The sequence below is a fragment of the Schistocerca americana genome, chromosome 9 (assembly GCF_021461395.2).
Source record: "Schistocerca americana isolate TAMUIC-IGC-003095 chromosome 9, iqSchAmer2.1, whole genome shotgun sequence".
NCBI classification, from domain to species: domain Eukaryota; kingdom Metazoa; phylum Arthropoda; class Insecta; order Orthoptera; family Acrididae; genus Schistocerca; species Schistocerca americana.
In genome coordinates, this window is record NC_060127.1 from 146,311,432 (window position 1) to 146,337,400 (window position 25,969).

The 25,969-nt window shown below is 44.7% G+C and overlaps 1 protein-coding gene across 1 annotated transcript in view; it reads right to left on the minus strand.

Annotated features, from left to right (window-relative positions):
• Window positions 1-25,969, minus strand: part of LOC124550916 (atypical kinase COQ8B, mitochondrial) — a 134,167-nt gene that overhangs the window by 82,097 nt on the left and 26,101 nt on the right. Inside the window, exon 3 of the mRNA XM_047125710.1 lies at window positions 11,126-11,280. Within this exon, the coding sequence (XP_046981666.1) occupies window positions 11,126-11,280 (155 nt within the window). The remainder of the gene's footprint in view (window positions 1-11,125; window positions 11,281-25,969) is intronic.

A 25,969-nucleotide genomic window follows, 5' to 3' on the forward strand; every position in this document is an offset into this window, starting at 1 on the left:
CTTCTGTTCCAGTTTTCCCACAGTCCATGTTTCACTACCATACAAAGCTGTACTCCAGACGTACATCCTCAGAAATTTCTTCCTCAAATTAAGGCCGGTATTTGATATTAGTAGACTTCCCTTGGCCAGAAATGCCTTTTTTGCCATAGCGAGTCTGCTTTTGATGCCCTCCTTGCTCCGTCTGTCATTGGTTATTTTACTGCCTAAGTAGCAGAATTCCTTAACTTCATTGACTTCGTGACCATCAATCCTGATGTTAAGTTTTTCGCTGTTCTCATTTCTACTACTTCTCATTACTTCGTCTTTCTCCGATTTACTCTCAAACCATACTGTGTACTCATTAGACTGTTCAATCCGTTCATCAGATCATTTAATTCTTCTTCACTTTCACTCAGGATAGCAATGTCATCAGCGAATCGTATCATTGATATCCTTTCACCTTGTATTTTAATTCCACTCCTGAACCTTTCTTTTATTTCCATCATTGCTTCCTCGATGTACAGATTGAAGAGTAGGGGCGAAAGGCTACAGCCTTGTCTTACACCCTTCTTAATACGAGCACTTCGTTCTTGATCATCCACTCTTATTATTCCCTCTTGGTTGTTGTACATATTGTATATGACCCATCTCTCCCTATAGCTTACCCCTACTTTTTTCAGAATCTCGAACAGCTTGCACCATTTTATATTGTCGAACGCTTTTTCCAGGTCGACAAATCCTATGAAAGTGTCTTGATTTTTCTTTAGCCTTGCTTCCATTATTAGCCGTAACGTCAGAATTGCCTCTCTCGTCCCTTTACTTTTCACATGGTATATCGCCAGACTCATATATTCTACACACCAACGTGAATAGTCGTTTTGTTGCCACTTCCCCCAATGATTTTAGAAATTCTGATGGAATGTTATCTATCCCTTCTGCCTTATTTGACCGTAAGGCCTCCAAAGCTCTTTTAAATTCTGATTCTAATACTGGATCCCCTATCTCTTCTAAATCGACTCCTGTTTCTTCTTCTATCACATCAGACAAATCTTCACCCTCATAGAGGCTTTCAATGTATTCTTTCCACCTATCTGCTCTCTCCTCTGCATTTAACAGTGGAATTCCCATTGCACTCTTAATGTTACCACCGTTGCTTTTAATGTCACCAAAGGTTGTTTTGACTTTCCTGTATGCTGAGTCTGTCCTTCCGACAATCATATCTTTTTCGATGTCTTCACATTTTTCCTGCAGCCATTTCGTCTTAGCTTCCCTACACTTCCTATTCATTTCATTCCTTGTATTTCTGTATTCCTGATTTTCCCGGAACATGTTTGTACTTCCTCCTTTCGTCAATCACCTGAAGTATTAAGGTTTATACTTTATATAAAAAACAGCTACCAGCCACATGTATGGTTTAAAAAGGTTTATTATCTTCAGACCATGATCGGTTTCGGATTTTTCTTTACAAATCCATCTTCAGATGGCAGATTACAAGCATTCTTAGTTGGACCTAGTTTTGTTTATGTTCTTCGTTTGCTGCACTGGGAAAGAAAAGAAATATTTTTCTTGTCATATCGGTAATGGTATTTTTATGAAAGATTTATTTCTTTTACAAAATCTAATTGCTCATGAGGTGGTTTTTATAAACATTAGTAAACTTGCAGGTTAGTGTACTTACGAGCTGTGTAGTTCTGCCCGACGAAATATTCGTGCGTTTATGTTTTCGAACACAAGCTTAATACACTTTTCAATATGCACTATGTGAGTGCTATTCCATGCACTGAAGTATTTCTTCTGTTACCCATGGTTTCTTCGCAGCTACCTTCTTTGTACCTATGTTTTCCTTCCCAACTTCTGTGATGGCCCTTTTTAGAGATGTCCATTCCTCTTCAACTGTACTGCCTACTGCGCTATTCCTTATTGCTGTATCTATAGCATTAGAGAACTTCAAACATATCTCGTCATTCCTTAGTACTTCCGTATCCCACTTCTTTGCGTATTGATTCTTCCTGACTAATGTCTTGAACTCCAGCCAACTCTTCATCACTACTATATTGTGATCTGAGTCTATATCTGCTCTTGGGTATGCCTTACAATCCAGTATCTGATTTCGGAATCTCTGTCTGACCATGATGTAATCTAATTGAAATCTTCCCATATCTCCCGGCCTTTTCCAAGTATACCTCCTCCTCTTGCCATTCTTGAACAGGGTATTCGCTATTACTAGCTGAAACTTGTTACAGAACTCAATTAGTCTTTCTCCTCTTTCATTCCTTGTCCCAAGCCCATATTCTCCTGTAACCTTTTCTTCTACTCCTTCCCCTACAACTGCATTCCAGTCGCCCATGACTATTAGATTTTCATCCCCCTTTACATACTGCATTACCCTTTCAATATCCTTATACACTTTCTCTATCTGTTCATCTTCAGCTTGCGACGTCGGCATGTATACCTGAACTATCGTTGACGGTGTTGGTTTGCTGTCGATTCTGATTAGAACAACCCGGTCACTGAACTGTTCACAGAATATCAGACCAGCTGTGTGGCTGGATTGAAGAGTTTTTAGCAAACAGAACACAGCATGTTGTTATCAATGGAGAGACGTCTACAGACATTAAAGTAACCTCTGGCGCGCCACAGGGGAGTGTTATGGGACCATTGCTTTTCACAATATATATAAATGACCTAGTAGATAGTGTCGGAAGTTCCATGCGGCTTTTCGCAGATGATGCTGTAGTATACAGAGAAGTTGCAGCATTAGAAAATTGTAGTGAAATGCAAGAAGATCTGCAGCGGATAGGCACTTGGTCAAGGGAATGGCAACTGACCCTTAACATAGACAAATGTAATGTATTGCGAATACATAGAAAGAAGGATCCTTTATTGTATGATTATATGATAGCGGAACAAACACTGGTAGCAGTTACTTCTGTAAAATATGATTTGAAGTGGAATGATCATATAAAATTAATTGTTGGTAAGGCGGGTACCAGGTTGAGATTCATTGGGAGAGTCCTTAGAAAATGTAGTCCATCAACAAAGGTGGCGGCTTACAAAACACTCGTTCGACCTATACTTGAGTATTGCTCATCAGTGTGGGATCCGTAACAGATCAGGTTGACGGAGGAGATAGAGAAGATCCAAAGAAGAGCGGCGTGTTTCATCACAGGGTTGTTTGGTAACTGTGATAGCGTTACAGAGATGTTTAACAAACTCAAGTGGCAGACTCTGCAAGAGAGGCGCTCTGCATTGCGGTGTAGCTTGCTCGCCAGGTTTCGAGAGGGTGCGTTTCTGGATGAGGTATCGAATATATTGCTTCCCCCTACTTATACCTCCCGAGGAGATCACGAATGCAAAATTAGAGAGATTAGAGTGCGCACGGAGGCTTTCAGACAGTCGTTCTTCCCGCGAACCATACGCGACTGGAACAGGAAAGGGAGGTAATGACAGTGGCACATAAAGTGCCCTCCGCCACACACCGTTGGGTGGCTTGCAGAGTATAAATGTAGATGTAGATGTAGAAGAGAGTGCCCTGAACCTCTATCCGCTCCTCCGCCCTCTTTGACAAGGCCGTTGGCAGAATGAGGCTGACTTCTTATGCCGGAAGTCTTCGGCCGCCAATGCTGATTATTTATCAAAATTTAGGCAGTGGCAGGGATCGAACCCGGGACCAAAGATGTTTTGATTATGAACCAAAGACGCTACCCCTAGACCACGGGGTCTATATCATGCTCTACAAGTGACAAATAAGGTGACCAGGTAGGCCTGTCAAGGATCTGTACATCTATATCCATATCAACATCTACATCTATATCTGCATACATACCCTGCAAGCGACTGTAAAATGCAAGGTGGAGGGTATTCTGTCCCTCTGCTAGCCATTTCCTTTCCTGCCCCACTCACAAATAGAGTGTTGGAAAAACTGACTGTCTATATGCCCTCTTAGGGCACCATAATTTCTTGTAACTTATTTTCATGGTCCTTATGCTAAATGTATGTTGGTGGCAGTAGAATCATACTGGGGTCAGTTTCAAATGCTGGTTCTCTAAACTTTCTTAATAGCGTACTTCAAAAAGAAAATTGCCTTCCCTCCAGCGATCCTCATTTGAGTTCCTGAAGGATCTCCGTAATATTTATGTGCTGATCAAACCTAACAGCAACAAATCTAGCAGCGCACCTCTGCATTGCTTCAATGACTTCCTTTAATTCAACCTGGTGGGGATGCCATAGACTCAAGCAGTACTCAAGAATGGGCTGTACTTGCATCCTATGAGCGATGGAGCACACTTTTCTAAAATCCTCCAAATAAACTGGAGTCGACGATTCACCTTACCTGTTCATTTCATTTCATACTACTCTGCAGCATTACGCCTAGATATCTAATCGATGCAACTGTCAAGCGACACACTACTAATGCTGTTCTCTAATATTACAGGTTTGTTTTTCCTACTCATCTGCATTAACTTACAATTTTCTATATTTAGAGCTAGCTGTCATTCATCACACCAACTAGAATTTTTTTCCAAGTCATTTTGTATCACCCTACAGTCACTCAACAATGACACCTTCCCACAAACCACGGAATCATCAGTGAACAGCCACAGATTGCTCCTCACTCTGTTCATCAGATCATTTATGTATAAAGAAAATAGTGGTCAAATTACACTTCCCTGAGCACTTCTGACGATACCTTTGTCTCTGAGAAACACTCGCTGTCAAGGACAACATACTGAGATCTGTTACTTAATAAGTCTTCAAATATGGGAACCTATTCCATATGCTCGTACCTTCGTACACAGTCTGAGGTGTGGCACTCTGTCAAATACTTTTCAGAAATATAGGCCTACGTAATATACCTGTTGCCCTTCATCCGTAGTTCACAAGATACCATGTGAGAAAAGGGCAAACTTAGTCTAGCATGAGTGATGCTTTCTAAAACTGTTCTGATTCGTGGACAAAAGATTTTTGATCTCGAGGAAATTTGTTATATTCAGATCGACAATGTGTTCAAGAACTCTGCAGCAAACCAATGTTAAGGATATTCTTCTGTAATTTTGCAGGTCCATTCTATTACCCCTCTTACATACAGGAGTCACCTGAACTTGTTCCAGACACTTGGGACTTCACATCGGCTGAGATATTCACAATAAATGCAAGCTAAGTAAGGTGTTAATGTTGCAGAATATTCTTTGTAACACTGGATAGGGATTCCATCCAGACCTTAAGGTGTTTGTGATGTAAACTGCAAAGTGGGGTCTTGCATTATCTTTCTAGAATATGCTATTTGAGACACCAAACATGAAGGAATGACAACAGGGTCTGTCATTCCCACTGCATATTGACAAGCATCCATACTCCCTTAAACAATGACCACATCAGCCTATCTTCATAACAATAGCTCCCCACATCATAACTCCAGAAGCTGCAGTGGCACACGTCTCGAGAATCTCTGCATCCTGTGACCTTCAGCAAGGTCATCTACAGATGTGGCATCAGTCCGGCTTCTGCACACACAAACTAGATTCACTGTCGACCACCGCAAAATGACACTCAATATCCCAGTGGACTCTGGCTCTACACCACATATGTCTCTGCTGGCAGAGGTATTGTGTCTGAGACAAACGACACATGGCAATTCTCCGTCTCAATTCGGCTACCAGTATTCTGTTCCCAACAGTTCATTGTGACACACTGCCCGTAACAACTACCCAGATTTCAGCTGCCACCATAGCCCGTCAAAAAATCCTACGATCTTCTCCCAGTGTAGCTCTTCTGGAAGGACATGTGCCTACTCTCCTTGCCACACTGTTGTCCAGAGTCCACTCATTCTGCAGTCGTTACACTCCAACCGACTGTCTTTGTGATCTGTCGGTACGGTGCTCCCACATCCCTCATGTCTTTCTCAGAGTCCCAAAGATAGAGATAAGCTGCATGTGCACAAGCACTGTGCATGCTGTGTTGTCATGTCTACCTGAAGAGTTCCAGTAATGTTAAGAAACATTCAGTATCCACCACTCTTCAACTACAGGAATAGCTTTTTCCTGTACTGAAAAATCAGCTCATATAACGACAAAATTTTAATCACCATACAACTTTCCACAGATACGGAAATACTGCAATGTCACATTGGTGGCATTCAGTCAAAGTGTCACTTACATTCCACTTTCCATTTTTGTCAATATAGTATGTAAAAGTAATTACTGACGCACTAATTTTATTAACACACTGGAGCCGAAGACGTGCACAGTGTAGTCAATATACGGATACTGGGCATATTTACTATACGTTACATTTTTTAATATCAATTTGCTAATGTTCTTATCCATTAGAAATTGTGTCAGTTTGAACTTACCTCTTTCATCTTTAGAAATGGATACATGTGATTCACAAGTAAGGTACACATGAACTTTTTGATGTAATTCAAAACATACTATTTTATACAATCTCTTGTTTTTTCCTTGGATGCAAACATTCCCATCATTCACAATGGAGGGTAGTTTATGGAATTGGAAGCACCTGTCATACACCATTGAACACTTCACTTAGGGATAATGTGTTTTACAGTGAAGCAGATTTTTGTTGCTTTTACACTTTAGAAAATGTTAATGAACAATGGAAACTGCGGGAGAGAATAACAACATGAAATGGACAGAAATGGGGAGTGGAGGCAGCTGTCTTTGCGTGCCCACCTAACCCCTTCCTTGCTCCTACTCCAGCAATAAACACATGCAATCTATCCCACCAACACACAAGTCTTTTCCCCTTCTCTACTTATTTCCTCCCCCCCACCCCCACCCCCTCCCAACAGTCTTCTGACTCTGCATCTAGCAATCTAACAGCTCATCCTGTTCCCAACACATCCTACACACTCTTACATCATCTTCCCCACACCCACCCTGCTCCCCCTCCCCATCCTGGCCCCTGCTACCTCCTCACCCTCACCACTCACCACAGTAGATTGCTGCTCACATCAGACAGTCGTAGTCACAGTCGTGTGCCAGCACCCGGAGATAGTGGCCTTGTGAGTGTGATTTGTGAACGTGACACTGTGTGCGTGTGTGTGTGTGTGTGTGGGGGGGGGGGGGGGGGATGGAGGGGGGGAGGTTCTATTTTGGAAGGACATTTTGTCCAAAAGCTTAAATATTTAGCAATCTTTTTCATTGTGCCTGTCTGCACCTTTTCTCCTCTATATGTCGAGTAATGATCTACCCTTTTCACACTAATATAACTAAATTTTTAGTCAGTGCTTTATAGCACACGACACTAACATTATAAAGGAAATACACTTTTCATTCTGCAAATATATCTGCAGAACATCAGCAAAGTACTGCCTGTTTAATACTAAAAAAAGTCATTGAGGGACAAAATTTTTTGAAGCACTAAGGAACACAAAGATCTTTGTGACACGGTCTTCAGTGTTGTCTGAAGTGTTTTTCTTACTGCCTTTGCCACAGTCTTCTCTCATTCCCAACACACTTTCTGCTTCTAGTTGGGTTTGTCTTCTTTCTGCCGGTGGCAGTTTCCCAAGAAAATGACATGCTGCGATTCTATCTGCACTTGCACCTTCAGATGCTGGACTTGCATCTTTAACTTGCTAAACTTCTTTTTCACCAACTGCTTTACTAATTATCAAATAAAAACTGCTAATTGTCTTTGGAAAACTAGTCATTTTTGCCTGAGAGAGCATCCAGTTCTGGGTCATTAGTCAAGAGGCCTTCAATTTCCCAGTTTGGTAAGTTATGTCTACAAGCCATTTTACCTGAATTTCACTACCTACATGACTTCATGCAATTTTCAACACAGAAATAATGATACACAGCACAGAACATAAGCTCCAACAACACTTTTAGTAAGAACACAAGTCAAATAATACTGAATACGAATAATAGAATTCTGCTGCCCCCTAAGAATGAATAGTAGTAGTAGTAGAGGGGTTTTTGGGTGCACGACAACAAGGTCTTCAGCACCCGTTCAGTAACATAGGGAGACGGGTGTCAAGAAAAATCCCAGAACAGGAATATAAAACGGAACATAAAACACGGGTAACAATCGTTGAAAAATATGTGCTCATCCACACCGAAGCGTGGGATGAAGCAGGGTGTCAACAGTAAAACACGGACAACACAGGAAGAAAATGATAGAGGGAACTAAAACAATGTAGCAGATGGAAGTGGCTGGCTGACCACAAGGAAAAAAGGGGAGGAGTCAGCCACTCTGCAATACACTAAAACCTCCAACCTAAAAGTTTAGGCCAGAGTCCAGACGCGTCACAAAACTTAAAAACCCTAGACACACACGTCTCATCATTAGCTAAAACAGAAGGCAGATCCCCATCAACTTGTGCTTCTGCCCGTGCATCACGGTATAAAATGCAGTCTTTTAAAATGTGCCGGACAGAGATGTGCACACCACAAGCATCACAAAACGGAGGATCCTCCCGCCGTAATAAAAAGCTATGTGTGAGAGGACAGTGCCCGATCCGAAGACGTGTGAGGACCACCTCTTCCCGCCTGAGCAACCGGCAGGAGGAACGCCACGGCCGAGTGGTTGACTTTACCAACCGCAGTTTATTGGCCGTCACTGCCAGCCATTTGTCCTCCCACAACTCCATGCACTTCCTGTGGAGTGCAGCAATGACCGACTGCAAGGGGATAGGACACTGGACCACATCCTGCTCTCTGCAGGCCTCCTTGGCAGCCCGATCAGCCTGTTCATTGCCCCATATGCAGACATGACCAGGCACCCAGCAGAAGGATACCTCTTTACCCCGTCGTTGGAGCAAGTACAGTTGGTCATATATCAGCTGGACCATCTCCTCAGTCGGGTATAGGTTCTGCAGTGATTGTAAGGCACTAAGAGAATCGGAGCAGAGAAGAAATCGATCGCCCCGAACGCGATGCATCAGCTCCAGTGCCTTCAGGATCGCGTGGAGCTCCGCTGCGGAAACGGTATATTCAGCAGGGAGGCGAATCCGGGTAATATGATCAGGGAACACCACAGAACAGCCAAGGAAATTCTCCTGTTTGGAGCCATCAATGTAAACGACAGTGAAACCGTGATGCACATCTAAAATGTTAAAAAACAGTGACTGGAATGTAAAATCTGGCGCGCCATCCGTCTTAAAATGAGTCAAATCTAAAATAAGTTTGGGTCTCTGGAGGAGCCAAGGTGGAGATCTGCTCCAACCGCGACGTAAAACACGAAGACCAGCCATAGACATCGCAGCGAGGCAATCCTGTGTGCGAATCCCATAGGGCTGCGTCGCACGTTGCCGGTTATGAAATAACCGTGCCAGAGGAGGCTGAGCAACGGTATGGTATGCAGGTGTGTGTGGTGTGGACAAAGTTTTATACGCCTGGCGTACCGTAAGTAGCCGTCGCCGCATATGAAGTGGCGGTTCACCTGCCTCTGCACAGAGGCTTGGTACGGGGCTAGTTCGGAATGCCCCAGTGGCCAACCGAAGCCCTTCATGGTGGACAACGTCCAAAATCTTTAAGTAAGAAGGCCTCGCAGACCCATACACCGTGCACCCACAATCGAGCCGAGATCACTCAAACGCCCTGTAAAACTGGAGCAGACAAGTCCTGTCAGCTCCCCATGTACTGTGGCTAAGACATTTTAAAATACTTAAATCCTGAAGCGACCGCCGTTTCAGGTCTTTAAGATGAGGTAACCACGTGAGCCTCGAGTCAAAAATGAGCCCCAGAAATCTCACCGTGTCTTTAAAAGTAAGAATAGTGTCCCTCAACCGCAACTCAGGAAAGGTTAAAATCGAACGAGAACGGTTAAAAAGAACACATACAGACTTCTCGGTGGAAAACTTAAAACCACTCTTCTGCGCCCAGTCATCCAAACGCCTAATCGTAAGTTGCAACTGACGAGTTGTCGTTGCAAGGCTTGAAGAAGAGCAGAACAAAGAGAAATCATCCACAAACAAAGAACACTGGACAGGACTTTTCACTATGGACGTAATGCTATTAATAGCGATGGCAAAGAGAGTCACACTTAAAACGCTACCCTGAGGAACACCATTCTCCTGCTCAAAGCGATCAGACAGGACGTCACCAATTCGGTATCTAAAATATCGTGGCGAGAGGAAAGACTGAATAAAAAGAGGAAGACAACCACGAAAACCCCATTCGTGAAGCTGCTCCAGGATGAGACGCCTCCAAGTGGTATCGTAGGCCTTCTCGATGTCGAAAAATACACCTAGAAGGTGATGACGGCGGAGGAAAGCTTGTTGTATAGCCGCCTCCAGGAGGGCAAGGTTATCGAAGGTGGAACGAAACCTCCTGAACCCACACTGAAAGCGACTAAGGAGTTGCCCGGATTCTAACATCCAGACAAGGTGGCGGTAGTGCAATTATGAAAAACCTAACAACTACTCTCATAACACATAAACATACAACACACATATAAATGGCAACTAATTAAGTTGTTGAGCTGAGTTGCTGTCTCTGTTTTGTGGACAATATTTCGTTGCCCAATCCAGTTACCTTCTTGAGGTGCTGTGAATTCTGCTGTTATGTGTACTAGCTGCCTGGTCTCCAACCATACTGAACTACTGTTGGTCTCTCACCACGCTTTTACAGTGGATTGTGAATTTGATTTCCACTGCCCACTATGTCCTTTGATGCTCCTTCATATTTCAAAGCCCACACTGACATTCTGTGAGGTTTCAGTTTAAACAAGGCTCAAAGTCTGGCGTTCAATGTATTAAGATCTCACTGGCCATCATATCCACCAGAGCTGGGAAGCACTTAAAGAATGTGCATTCATGGAATATTAGTGTGGACCTTGTAAAACAAAGGGCCATCCAAGAGCATAGCAGGTGAGTGGGTGTCGAAGTTGAACTCTGCTATTAGTAGCAACGTGAGCCCAACAATTGTTCACAGTCTGGTTTGAGTTTAGGTAGTAAATAGATATAACAGCAGGACTCACAGTACCTGAAGATGGTGATTTAATTAGGCAATGAAACATTGTGAATATCAACCACACAGGGAGAACAGGTCATCAGTATCCATTATTGCAGCAAAAGGCTTCATGTTCACATAAGTTTGTCAAAATTTGAAATTTCTAGCAATTTCTGTCATTGTGCTTGGGTTATTACTTTGACATTTATTTATTTATTTATTTATTTCCTTACCTTCTTATCAGTTAAAACTGTCTTCTTGTCATGTATTCCTGCTGCAATGGAGGACTGTGTTGCAACATCATCAAACTGCAAGATGTTTGGATCATAGAGATTCAGTTCACTTAACTCTTCTGCAGTTGCTAGCGGTGGAGCTGGTGTAGAAATCTCTGTTGAAAAAAATTATTCAGTAATACAGCAAAGGCTAAATCATTAAGGTTTTTATTTGAATCAAATATTAATTAATTAACAAATACACTTGCATCTTATTGAATCAGCACGTGTATTGACCAAGTTGTGACAGAAACCAAGGAAAAAATTGGAAAGAGAAGTTCAAGGAGAAGAAACTAAAACCTTGAGGTTGTCAACGACATTTTAATTCTGCCAGAGATGGCAAAGGGTATGGAAAAGCAAGTGAATGTAACGGATAGGATCTTGAAAAAGAGATTATAAAATGAACACCAACAAAGGCGAAACAAGGACAATAGAGTGTAGTCGAGTTAAATCAGGTGATGTTAAAGGAATTATATTTGGAAATGAGAAACTAAAAGGAAGAGGAATTTTGTTCTTTGGACAGCAAAAAAAGTGACAACAACTGAAGTAGGAGGATATAAAATGCAGACTGGCATTAGCAAGAAAATTATTTTTAATAAAAGGAAAATTTATTAACATCAAATAAAAATGTAAGTGTTTAGAAGTATTTTCTGAAGCTATTTGTCTGGAGTGTAGCCTTGTATGGAAACGAAATGTGAATGATAAGCAGTTCAGATAAGAAGAGAGCAGAAGGTTTTAAAATGTGATGCTACAGAAGAATGCTGAAGGTCAGGTGGATAGACTGGAGAACTTATGAGGAGGTACTGAGTCAAACTGGAGAAAAAAGAAATTTATGGCACAGCTTGGCTAAAAGAAGGGATTGGTTGATAGGGCACACCCTGAGGTGTCAAGGAATCATCATTTTGGTAGTAGGAGAGAGAGTCGGGAGTACATAATTTTAGAGGGAGTCAAACACTTGACTGTGGTAAGCAGGTTCAAATGGGTGTTCGGTGCAGCAGTTACGCATAAATGAAGAGGCTTGCACAGGGTAGGCTAGTGTGGAGAGCTGCATCAGATCAGTCTTTGGACTAAAGACCACAACAATACAACAATAAATAATCAATCATAAATAATCAGTTACAACAACAGGATTCCTTATTCTGCTAAGCAATCTTGCTTCATTCTTGTAATTAATGGCTTCACAGCACAACCTTCTTAATTTATTCTCAACTGATCTCTCAAACACTGACCTCACTGCCTGAGCAGAACCCGATAGGCTCTACAAATGCTGACAGGAATACCCAACCATTGGTTTGCTTAGTAGGCTTTGGAGTGATTGTGAACTTCTTAGACCTTCTGGAATAATGTAAATGTTAATTTCAGACAAGTGTCAGATGGGTTTTGCTCACTCTGAGATAGAACAGGTAAAGAAGGAAGGTGCAAGAATCATACAAGACAAAAGCATTTTCTACAACAAGAGCCAGTAACTAACACCCAAAAGTATAAACACCGAGACCAGAAAAACGTTCATGAGAAACTATGTTCAGAGTCCAACTCTGTACAAGTGCAAAAAGGGAAGAAAAGTAGGAAATGATTAGAAGCCTTTAAAATGGAGACTGTGGAAGATTAGGTGGATCGATCAAGAGGGTAAAGAGGGCACTCTCCGACAAATGAATGAGGAAAATTGCCTAAAGAAGAATAAAAGAGACAGAAAGATCGGTCACACATTAAGAAGTGAGTTATTGGTAAAAATTTCAGTGGGGGGTACCGGAGGAAGGAAATGATCATAGTGCATTGCACTAAAATCTTTCTAATTGCACAATGCCACAATGTGAAAAGGTTTAACTAAATACATGACTGATTTTCAAAATTCATTGGCTTTGTACATTTCTAAGGGATGGCCACACAACTATCACATTATCCTGTCACTGTTCTGTTAGCTTCCTACAACTTGATTAAATTTTAGGCAGGATTACAGCTGACAGCATGAATAACAGTCCTTACCATTAGCTTGGTACTGTTTAGGAATGAAAATGTTTACTGAATCCTTTCTTAACAGAGAATATAATGCAGACTGAGTCGTGACTTCTAATAAGGATGCTCTACTGTCCGAATTTCCAAGTTGCTGTTCAAAGTTAAATATCAGAATTGGCTACAGATAACTTCACACAGTCCACAAACCCATGCTCAAATTTCACATATCATGACACTACAGTTCAGAATAATAGTCCATGAGTAGAACTGTGAAAAAAATTCTCCACATTCCCGAACTCCAGCAGTAATTCTACAATTCCCTAGACTTGTTGCCCACATAATTTTAAATATTTTAACTGAAATTCACATGCTGCTCATCAGTCCACACATCTTCATTCACCAATCTCTCAAAGTGAACTGCCCCAGAACAACATGGCCACTGTCCTTATCTAGACATCATAAAACCACAAAATTACACATACTTCAAATATTACTATAAAAACTACACATATAAACACTATGTGATTCAAACTTGTCAGCGGATTTCTTTGAGTCGATAAAAATACCAGTTTCATTGTCTATTCATTAAAAAAATCTAGCGTAATGTTTCTCATAGGTTGCACACAAAGTTTACAATGAATAAAACTTACATTAAACTTATTGCACCTGTAAGTATTATACATCAAGTAGGGCTAGAATTTCATCTGCATTTCCTTGGTACCATTAATTTTTTCCTAGGGTCTTCAGTTTTTGAGTTTTCTGCATCTTATTCAGTACCACGCTCTAGGTTAGTGTTACTTACTACTATCTCTATTTCAATCCTAACGAGAATCAAATATCCACAGATAGTTACTGTAGTTTACTATATAACACAGCCATTATACTTATTGTTATATAATTTATATTGCTCTAAAATGCATTTTTAACCCTCTGAATCAACATTTCAGCTCATTGCTCAATCTATACTACTTTAATGGAAATTCTGAAGCTATTTTCTTATAGTGCTGTTCAAATACTATCAGTTGACACTTATATGAAATAGACGATGGGGAAAGAAAGGGGAAGGAATGGCGGGAATTCATGACTTCCAGCCACACAGTGCATTATGGTTATGCAATGAAGAAAGTTGAAAATTTTTGAGAGACCGGGATTCTAATCCAGATGTTTTGCTTCTCTAAAATGTTTGCCTTAACCATGTCAGCCATCTGAACATGCTCTCCATCAAACTCAAATTCTCAACTTCTCACATGCTGCAATGCAGCCTCCCTCATCCATTAAACCTCCACTCACAAATTATTGATTCCCATAGTAGGAGTTCAGATGATACTAGTGGATCTCCACTGAAACAAATGTCAAGGAGACATTGTGCCCTTAGAGGAATGTATATACACTGATCAGCCAAAACATTATGACATAATGACCTCGGATGTTGCCTGATGGCGAAGTGGGTACGTGACACAGTAACAAATTTATTTATTTATTTATTTACATTTTCTTTGCGTGGATGGCTTTTGCAAATGTCAGAGTTAATACTATGGTTATATTTACACTTATAAAATACACTATATTCTGTAGCTGTTGCTTCTTATGCCTATTTTTACATTTATCACATTACAACTGATATGCTAATGCCTCATGTTACAATCAGTATCTTAAAATTTGTTGAAAGACTATGTACATTTTTCTATTAGAAAAGATTTTAATTTTGTTTTAAAAACATTTCCTGTTTACATTCTTAGAGCGTTTGGTAGCTTGTTATACGGAATCAAACCATTGATATATGGACTTCTATCACTCATTTTTAACATTGTTCTGTTACACGGAAATAGTTACACTTTATTCTACAACAATTTTGAAGATGTACAGAGAATATATTGTCAGATATTTGTGGTGCACAAACACTTCACGATGAATCTCTATGTCCCATCCCATGTATATGTCTTATTGCTCTTTTCTGTTGTTGTTGTTGTTGTAGTAGTAGTAGTAGTAGTAGTAGTAGTAGTAGCAGTATTCTCTTTAAATATACATCAGCTGCACAGCCCCATAGTTCAATTCCGTAATTCAGAAAGGGGTAAAGTGTTCCATAATATACTAATTTCAGTGCATGGCTAGGAACTGTCTTTGCAAGCTGGCTGAGGAGATATATGGGACTACTGACTTTTCGTATATGCAATTAATGTGGTATGTCCACCGCAAATTTTCATCAACATCCACACCCAGGAATTTACAGTTACCATTTTCTGTTGCAGAGATATTACACACACTACTCATATTATTGTGGTGAGAACTGCCTGTTTTAAATGTCAGTAGTTGAGTCCATGATCATTGAAGTATTTTGTTACTTCCATTATACCGCTAGTAGCGAGAGATTCTAGCTCATTAGATTCACTCCCATAGAATAAGACTGATGTGTCATCTGCATAGCTTACAATATGGGAGTTAATGGGTTGTGCAATGTCATTAATACACATACAAGGAAGAGAAAGGGTCCAAGGATTGAGCCCTGTGGTACACCTTGTAACACAGGTTCACCGGTGGACTGGGAGTTCACGATTTTAGGTGGTGGTTGTTGGGATGTTTAAGGGGGACTAAACAGCTAAGGTCGTCAGTCCCCCATTCCAAAAAACAAACGAGACAATAATGCACGATGCAGGTAAAACCCCAAGGGGAAGGATACTCCCCCCCCAGGCCCTAAAAGAACACAAATGCGGTAACGAATACGACAGACACGAAGAGTACAGATGAACACCAGACAAAAAGAAACAGAAGAAAAAAAAGATGGCCGGAGACTGGTTGACTGACCATGACAACAAAAAAAAGGGAAAGAGTCAACCAACCGACAACACACTAAAATCTGCAACCAAATACGAGAGACTCGAGGACAAGAGACACACAAAGGGAAAGGAGCAGGACCTCCCTAAATGGAACCATAAAAAGGACTACCACGGATAAAATTTAAAACGTCATCAGCCACGGAGGCATTGTTGCTTAAAACAAAGTGCCCGGGAGATTAAAAGACTGCCGGAGGGTGCGCAGTCGGGGACACTCCAATAAAATGTGGGCGACCGTCAGCCGGGACCCACACTGACACAGGGGGGGGATCCTCCTGACGCAAAAGATGGCCGTGTGTCAGGTATGTATGGCCGATGCACAGCCGACACAGGATAACAGAGTCCCTGCGAGAAGACCGCAGGGAGGAGCGCCACACATCGGTCGTCTCCTTGACAGCCCGCAGTTTATTAGGCGCTGTCATGCCTCGCCACTCAGCAGACCACACCCCAAGCACCTTACGGCACAACACCAGCTGCTGATCGCGAGCTGTGAGGCCGATCTCCAAAGCTGGGGCGTCGATCGCCCCTTTGGCCAGCCTGTCAACACGTTCGTTCCCCGGGATGCCAACATGACCTGGCGTCCAAACCAAGACCACCGAACGACCAGAACGGGCAATGGCGGAAACAGACTCCTGAATAGAGGACACCAGAGGAGAAGAGGGATAGCAGCGGTCGATGGCCTGAAGGCTGCTCAGGGAGTCACTGCAGATGACGATGGACCTACCTGAGCAGAAACGCATATGCTCAAGAGCGCGCAAGATAGCCACCAGCTCTGCAGTAAAAATACTGCAGCCAGCCGGCAAGGAGCGTTGCTCAACATGGGCAGCGTGAGTAAAAGCGTAGGCAGTGCGACCATCAACCAGGGAACCATCAGTGTAGACAGGCTCACAGCCTGGAAATGAGGCGAGGAGCACAAGAAAACGGCGACAGAGGGCCACAGGCGGAACCGAGTCCTTGGGTCCCTGTGCCATGTCCAGACGGACGGACGGCCGGGGCAAACACCAGGGAGGCGTAGGTGCATGGACCCGGAAGGGAGGCAGAAGAGGGAATGACCCCAGTTCCGACAGCAGGGACCGGACGCGGACAGCTACGGAAAGCCCAGACCTAGGTCGCCGTTCGGGCAGATGGAGGACCATGGCAGGGAAAAGCAGGCGACGATTGGGATGGCCTGGTGAGCAATGCACGTGGACAGGATAGTCGGCGAGCAGACGATGGCGGCGAATCCGCAGCGGGGGAACCTCGGCCTCCACCAGTAGACTATCCACGGGGCTGGTGCAAAAAGCGCCAGTTGCAAGCCGAACCCCACAGTGGTGTATGGGGTCTAACAACTTCAACACTGAGGGTGACGCAGACCCATAGGCCAGGCTCCCATAATCAAGCCGGGACTGCACAAGGGCTCTGTACAATCGCAGCAGCGTGCAGCGATCTGCACCCCAAGACGTGTGGCTAAGGCAGCGGAGGGCGTTGAGGTGCCGCCAGCATTTTTGCTTCAGCTGAGTAACATGAGGAACCCATGTGAGCCCGGCATCAAACACGAGTCCCAAGAAGCGGCAAGTATCCACCACTTCAAGCAGGTGGCCGTCGAGGTAAAGTTCAGGATGAGGGTGGACCGTCCGACGCCTGCAGAAGTGCATAACTCGAGTCTTGGCTGCAGAGAACTGAAAACCATGAGTCAGAGCCCATGATGCTGCCCTGCGAACAGCGACTTGCAGCCTGCGTTCGGCAACTCCCGTAGTCGCGGAGCTAAATGAGATGCAGAAGTCGTCGGCATACAAAGAAGGAGACACCGACGACCCCACGGCTGCAGCCAGACCATTAATGGCCACTAGAAATAAGGAGACGCTCAACACCGAGCCCTGCGGGACCCCATTTTCCTGTATATAAGATGAACTAGAAGCGGCACCGACTTGCACCCGGAAAGAGCAGCGCAATAAAAAGGTTTGAAGAAAAGCCCGGAGCCGACCACGAAGACCCCACTCATGCAACGTGGCGAGGATGTGATGCCTCCATGTGGTGTCATACGCCTTCCGCAGATCGAAAAATACAGCAACGAGATGCTGACATCGGGCAAAGGCCGTACGGATAGCAGATTCCAACCGCACCAAATTGTCCGTGGCAGACCGGCCCTGACGGAAGCCACCCTGGGATGGAGCGAGGAGACCGCGCGACTCAAGGACCCAGCACAAACGCCGCCCCACCATACGTTCGAGCAATTTGCACAAAACGTTGGTGAGGGTAATGGGACGATAGCTGTCCACCGCCAGTGGGTCTGCACCAGGCTTCAAGATGGGGACAACAACACCCTCTCGCCATTGCAACGGGAACACGCCTCCGTTCCAAATGCAATTAAATATGGCGAGAATGTGTCTCTGCAGTCCCTGGAGAGATGCTTCAGCATCTGCGCGTGGATGCAGTCTGGTCCCGGTGCTGTATCAGGGCAATCGGCGAGGGCAGCGAGGAATTCCCTCTCGCTGAAAGGAGCATTGTATTTTTCAGAACGACGCGTGTGGAATGAGAACGGCGTCCGCTCGGCTCGCTCCTTTAGAGAGCGAAAGGCGGGGGGATAAGATGCAGTCGCAGAGCTCTGAGCAAAGTGCGCGGCAAGCCGTTCAGCAATGGCGGCAGCGTCCGTGCAGAGAGCGCCGTCCAAGGAGAGCCCAGGGACACCCATAGGGGTCTGGTATCCATAAATCCGCCGGATCCGGGACCACACGAGCGAGGGGGAGACATGGGAACCCAAGGATGAGACATACCTCTCCCAGCACTCCTGCTTATGCCGTGCAATAAGACGACGGGCCAAGGCACGGAGCCTCTTAAAGGCGATGAGGGCCTCGAGAGACGGGTGCCGCCTATGACGCTGGAGAGCCCGCCGATGGTCGCGAATAGCCTCAGCAATCTCCGGCGACCACCAGGGTACAGCCTTCCTCCGAGGGAGGCCAGAAGAGCGGGGGATGGCAGCCTCGGCCGCCGAAATAATTGACGTGGTTAACACGCGGACCACCTCGTCAATGTCACCCTGTGGGGGAGACTCAATGGTTGCAGCGGAAGTAAAAGCCGCCCAGGCAGCCCTATGGAGAGCCCAGCGGGGCAGGCGCCCAGAAGAATGACACTGGGGCAGTGACAAATAGATGGGAAAATGGTCACTACCACACAGGTCAGGGTGCACCCTCCAGTGGAGGGATGGGACAAGTCCGGGGCTGCTAAGAGAGAGATCGATGGCCGAGAACAAGCCATGGGCCACACTGAAATGCGTGGGAGCACAGGTGTTCAAGAGGCTAAGGTCGAGCTGAGCCAACAAATGCTCCACGGCCCGACTGCGGTCATCAGAGACAGTCCCACCCCATAGAGGGTTGTGGGCATTGAAATCGCCCAGCAACAAGAAAGGTGGCGACAGTTGGGCTATCAGAGCAGCCTGGACATGCTGCGCGACAGCACCATCCGGTGGAAGGTAAATACTGCAGACGGTAATAGCCTGTGGCGTCCACACCCGAACAGCGACAGCCTCTAAAGCTGTTTGTAGAGGTACAAACTCGCTGTGAAGAGAGTTAAGGACGTATATGCAGACGCCACCAGACACCCTTTCATAAGCTGCCCGGTTCTTAAAATAACCCCGATAGCCACGGAGGGCGGGGGTTCGCATCGCTGGAAACCAAGTTTCCTGCAGAGCAATGCAAAGGAAAGGATGAAGGCTGATAAGTTGGCGGAGCTCGCTAGATGGTGGAAGAAACCGTAGCAGTTCCACTGGAGGATGGTGTTGTCCATGGCTGGGAAAGGCGTGACGGGACAGGGAAGGCAGATTACGCCACTGGGTCACCTGCTGCCTCCGATTGAGCACCTGCGCTAGTGCTATTCATGGCGTCTGAGGGACTGGCGAGATCGAGGTCCTCGGCGGACGCCAGAATCTCCACCTCGTCCTCAGACACAGAACTGGAAGGTTGCGGCGGGGTGGCTGCCACCGCGAGTTCCTTGGGCTTAGTGCTCTTCCTCTTTGATTTCTCACGCTGCTCCTTGGGTTTAACTGGCTGGGAGGGCTTCACCGATTCAGTCTCCGGGACTGAGGAGGATCGTGAAGCCCGTCGACCAGCTGATTGTGGGCACTTACGCCACTGTCGGTCATCAGCCTTCCCGCTGGTGGAAACCTGGGAAGGGAGGGACCCAAGGGACCCCTTGCGAGCGTGGGAAGCCGAAGAAGTTGGACACTTCGCCGGCTTAGAAGCGGGGACCGACGTCCCCGATGGGGGGGATGGTGTTGCTCCTGAGGTAGGTTGCACAGGAGCAACCCGGTGGGTATAGGCCCCCACTGGCAAGGGGGCAGGAGGAGTTGTACCACTCGTTGATCCGGCCGGAAGTCGCGAAACTGATGGGGCGAGCACAGGTGTTGTAGCAGCGGCGTAGGAAGATGTCATTCTCACTGGATGTAATCGGTCGTATTTCCTTTTGGCCTCAGTATAAGTCAGTCGGTCCAGGGTCTTATATTCCATGATTTTGCGCTCTTTCTAGAACACTCTGCAGTCTGGCGAGCAAGGTGAATGGTGCTCCCCGCAGTTGACGCAGATGGGAGGCGGGGCACATGGAGTATCGGGATGAGATGGGCGTCCGCAATCTCGACATGTGAGGCTGGAAGTGCAGCGGGAAGACATATGGCCGAACTTCCAGCACTTGAAGCACCGCATCGGGGGAGGGATATAGGGCTTGACGTCACATCAGTAGACCATCACCTTGACCTTTTCCGGTAACGTATCACCCTCGAAGGCCAAGAGGAAGGCACCGGTAGCAACCTGACTGTCCCTCGGACCCCGATGGACGTGCCGGACGAAATGAACACCTCTACGTTTTAAGTTGGCGCGCAGCTTGTCATCAGACTGCAAAAGGAGGTCCCTATGGAAAATAACACCCTGGACCATATTTAAACTCTTATGTGGTGTAATAGTAACGATAACATCCCCCAACTTGTCACAAGCAAGTAACCTGCGTGACTGGGCGGAGGATGCCGTTTGTATCAGTACTGACCCAGAGCGCATTTTAGACAAGCCCTCCACCTCCCCAAACTTGTCCTCTAAATGTTCGACGAAGAACTGAGGCTTTGTGGAGAGAAAAGACTCCCCATCAGCTCTCATGCAAACTAAGAATCGGGGCGAATAACTGTTACCTCCATCCTGAGACTTACGCTCTTCCCACGGCGTGGCCAGGGAGGGGAACGTTTTCGGATCGTACTTCTGAGCATTAAATTGAGCCCGAGAACGCTTAGAGACTGCTGGCGGCTGGCCGCCAGCGAGAGATGATGTACCACGCTTCATTGCGGGTCATCCGCCCTGATGTCACCTACTCCGACCAAGGGCCCTCCCTACGGGCGCCACCCAGCCACAGCAAAGGCCACCTGGCAGGATGGCCGTTGCCGGGAGTCCCGATACCCCAGTAGGATAGGCATCTACTCCTTGGCATACGTGGGGAGTTAACGGCACAGGAGTTCAGTAGAGCGATCCCTGTGTTGTCAGGGGGCTACAACCAAGAGGGTACATGGCGGCCCCACCACAACGGACTGGCTACCATGCTGGATCTTAGGTGCAAAAATGTCCAAGGTCGTCGTCACAGTTAAGAGAAACACTGCAGAGTGCAGCGTGGTAATCGCACCCAGGGACGTATCCTCGCCCAAGAGATCGAAAACGAGCGGGACACCATTGCAACGACGAGAAAGCCGGCCAAAGGTCTAATTGCACGACGGATACAGCGCACCATGTAAGGCGCCCTTCCCCAATTGGCTCGCTCTTTGGAATAATTTAGAGAGATGGAGGTCAAACCCGAGAGGGGACCATCACAGAAGGCAGAAACATGTGAGACTCCTTTTAGTCGCCTCTTACAACAGGCAGGAATACCGCGGGCCTATTCTAACCCCTGAACCCGCAGGGGGGTCATGATTTTATTATCTAGTTTGTATGACAATTTAGTGCTTTGCTTACGATTCAGCAGGTACGTGGTTAGAAGATTCATGGCTTGATCCCCAATACTATAAGATTTTAGCTTTTTAAGAAGTACCCTATGGTTAATCGTATCAAATGCTCTTGTCAGGTCCAAAAATATACCTGTAGCCTGCATTTTCTGGTCCAACAGACAGTAAACTTCATGGATGAACTGTGTAACTGCTGTGGTTGTACTTAGGTCTTTTTTGAAGCCATGCAGTTTATGTTTTGTGAAAAAGGCACTTAGCTGAGAAAGGATAATGCTTTCAAATATATTACTAAAAGTGGGAATTAATGATACTGGTCTATAGTTGCAGACATCTTCCTTACTTCCCTTTTTATACACTGGTTTCACTACACTCACTTTTAGAACTGTTGGACACATGTTTTCTCTAACGCTGCAATTAATCAGGTGAGTAAGAGGTTTAGAGATTTCTTTTAAGCACACTTTAGTAATAGCACTGGATACGCCATCCCATCCAGATGAAAATTTTCTCTTTAGCATGTATATTGCCCTGCGAACCTCCGGCTCATTCACTTCTACAAATTCGAAATTTGGTACACTGGATGAGATGGCATCGGTTCTCTACCTGTGAATCTGTAATATGGGTTGATTGTTCGCCAGAGATGTAGTAGTTATTAAAAATATTACATATAGTATCTGGGTTTTTTATAAATGTTATCATAATGTCTTATGCTGAGTGGTTCCATGTTCATCTTTTCGGTATTTGTCAATCAGCTTCTAAGATGCTTTGCTTATGTTGTCAGACTGTTCTATTGTTTTGCTGTTAATCTACTTCCTTAGGTTAACAATTTCAGTTTTTAAAGTTTGCTTGGCCCTAATGTGTTTTTCCTTGAAACCCTGCATAGTAGTAGCTTTATAAAGCTGGTTTAGATCATGTACTTGCTGCCTGAGCCTAATCAGATTTGGTGGGAGTTTTAGTCTACGATTACTTCCATTTTGACAGTGTTTAACTACCTTCTGGATTTCTCTAACTGGACAACTATATTCATAATGATGCAGTAGGGTTGAGTAGAATTCATTCCATTTCTCATCCGATCCTTTTACCTGGTACAGAGTCCCATTTCTCATTCGCTAGTTTGTCTTTAAGGGCATTAATACGAGGGCCGTTCAGAAAGTAACCTCCGGTTGATTTAAAAAAATACACCAAGTTAAATAAAAGTATTTTAATATATACATCTTACAACTACATCTTTGCACTATTTTTCTACATAGTCTCCATAGCGATTGAGGCACTTATCATATCTCTTCACAAGCTTTGAAATTCGTTCTGCATAAAAATCACCCGCTTGTGCCTGGAGCCAGCCTGTGACCACATCTTTGAGCTCTTCGTCGTCATCAAACCGCTGTGACCCGAGCCATTTCTTCAAATGCATGAAGAGGTGATAATCACTTGGCGCCAGGTCTGGGCTGTAAGGTGGATGGTTGATAACATCCCACTTGAAGGACTCAAGAAGGGCCGTTGTTCTGCGAGCAGAGTGAGGACGGGCGTTATCGTGCAAAAAAACGATACCGGAAGTCAGCATACCACGGCGTTTGTTCTGTATAGCCCGTCGTAACTTTTTTATTGTTTCACAGTACACGTCTTGATTAATGGTCGTACCACGTTCCATGAATTCAACCAACAACACCCCTTTGGCATCCCAAAACACCGTTGCCATCAGTTTTCTGGCAGAAAAATCTTGCGAGGCTTTTCTTGGTTTGGTAGGCGAATTTGAATGTGCCCACATCTTTGATTGTTCTTTTGTCTCAGGGTTCACGTACTTAATCCAGGTTTCGTCACGATTCTGTTTAACAATGGTTCTCCTTCGTCCTCATAACGTGACAGAAAGTCTAATGCAGAGGCCATTCTTTGAGTTTTGTGGTGGTCGGTAAGAATTTTAGGCACCCATCGTGCACAGAACTTACGGTAACCCAATCTTGCTGTCACTATCTCGTACAAGAGAGTCTTAGAAATCTGTGGAAAACCAGTAGACAACTCCGACATTGAGAAACGTCGATTGTCACGAACTTTTGCATCAACTGTCTGAACGAGTTCGTCAGTCACCAATGATGGTCTACCACTCCTCTCTTCATCATGAACGTTTTCTCGTCCACTTTTAAATAAACGTACCCATTCACGGACAACTCCTTCACTCATAACTCTTGGTCCGTACACGGCACAAAGCTCACGATGAATAGCTGCTGCAGAATATCCTTTGGCTGTAAAAAACCTTATGACAGCACGCACTTCACATTTGGCGGGGTTTTCTATTGCAGCACACATTTCAAACTGCCACAAAAACTAAACTAGCGCAGGTACGACGTTCACTCGACCACGGCTTGATGCCGACTGACCTGTTGAGTGCGTGAACACACAGATGGCGTCGCTACTCCCCCCACAACCCGCACTGTGACCAATCGGAGGTTACTTTCTGAACCGCCCTCGTATTTGAGGTATTCAGCATTCATTTCTGTAACATAATTCTTGTTATTTTAGGCATAACTGAATTTATGTATTCTATCACCTGACAGAAGTGGTCAGATAAAGAAAATCTAAGTTACTGTAATTTACCTTATCTATAACATCTCTGTAGATTATAGCATAATCTATTCTAGTGGAACATGTGTCCGTCACTCTGGTGTCAGAGTTCACTATATTTACAAGATTGTATAAGGTCAGTACAGCACTGAGTTTCAAGTTTACTGTACTTTTTGATGTATGTTAGTGGAGCAGACACATATATGGAATCACCCTAGCGAAGATATGGGCTGCAAATGGGGAAATACATTGAGATAAGCAACTGACAATGCACAGATTATTATTGCGCAGAGCCTGTGAATGAGTATCTTGAAAATGGTGAAAGTGGTCGAATGTTTGTGTGCTACTGTAATGAGAACCTACAGAAAGGGGTAGGAGGATGGTGAAACTACCACTAGGCACTAAATAGTTGGACATCCACAACTCTTCACAGAACATTGGGTTCAGTGAACTGCCTGCTCTTAAAGTAGGATATCTGGTGATTTGTGGCATCTCTGCCAAAAAAATGACAATGCTGGTACAAGCCCAAGTGTTTTGGAGCACACCATCCATCGTCCATTGTCGAGCAGGGAGCTCTGCAGCAGACCACCCCTATGTGTTTACACGTTGACCCAACAACATCGTGAAATATGGTTGCCTCGGGCACAAGACCATCGGGATTCGACCATCAGTCAATGGAAACATGTTAGCTCTTCAGGTGAATCACATTTTTGCTACACTAGGTCGATGCTCATCTCCACAAAAGTCATCATCAAGGTGAATGGCAGCTCAAAATGTGCAGTACACCACTGACGCAGGCTGGTGGGAGCAGTGTTATGCTATGGAAGACATTGTTCTGCTCTTGTATGGGACCTGTGGTAGTAATCAAAGGCACGCCGACAGCTGTGAACCACCTGCATCCCTTCATGCTTGATGTCTTCCCCAAAATATCATCTTTCAGCAGTATAATCGCTTGGGTCTTGGAGCCAGAACTGTGCTACAGTGGTCTGAGGTGAACTCATGTTGATGTGTTAGTGACCAAATTCATCTGGTGTAAATCCTATAGACCCCGTCTGGATCGCTATCAGGTGCAACACCGCGAACACAAATCAGCGGTTCGTTATTTACTTCACCTGCGTGTCAACATCTCATGCCCCGTACCTCCACAAACCTACCACCAAACTGATGTTTCCCTGATATGCAGAATCAGTCATGTATTTCATTCCAAAGACAGACAAACAAGCTGTTAAGGAGGTGGTCATGTTCTGGCTCATCAGTGTATTTGAGTGATGTCTGTTCTGTCAGACATGTATGGTAAAACAGACACCACTCAAATACAATTTTACACTTAATTTGTTATGATCACTTAAGGCATTCAGAGATTAATAATTTTTATTGATAAAATGTACATTCACATCTTTCATCATTAACATTTAGGGTACTATTATATCTACAGAGTGAGTGCTCAGACGTGCTTCCTCATGTCGTTTCTCTCTTCGATGTGCTTATTCTGTTGTTGTTGTTGTTCTTGTTGTCTTCAGT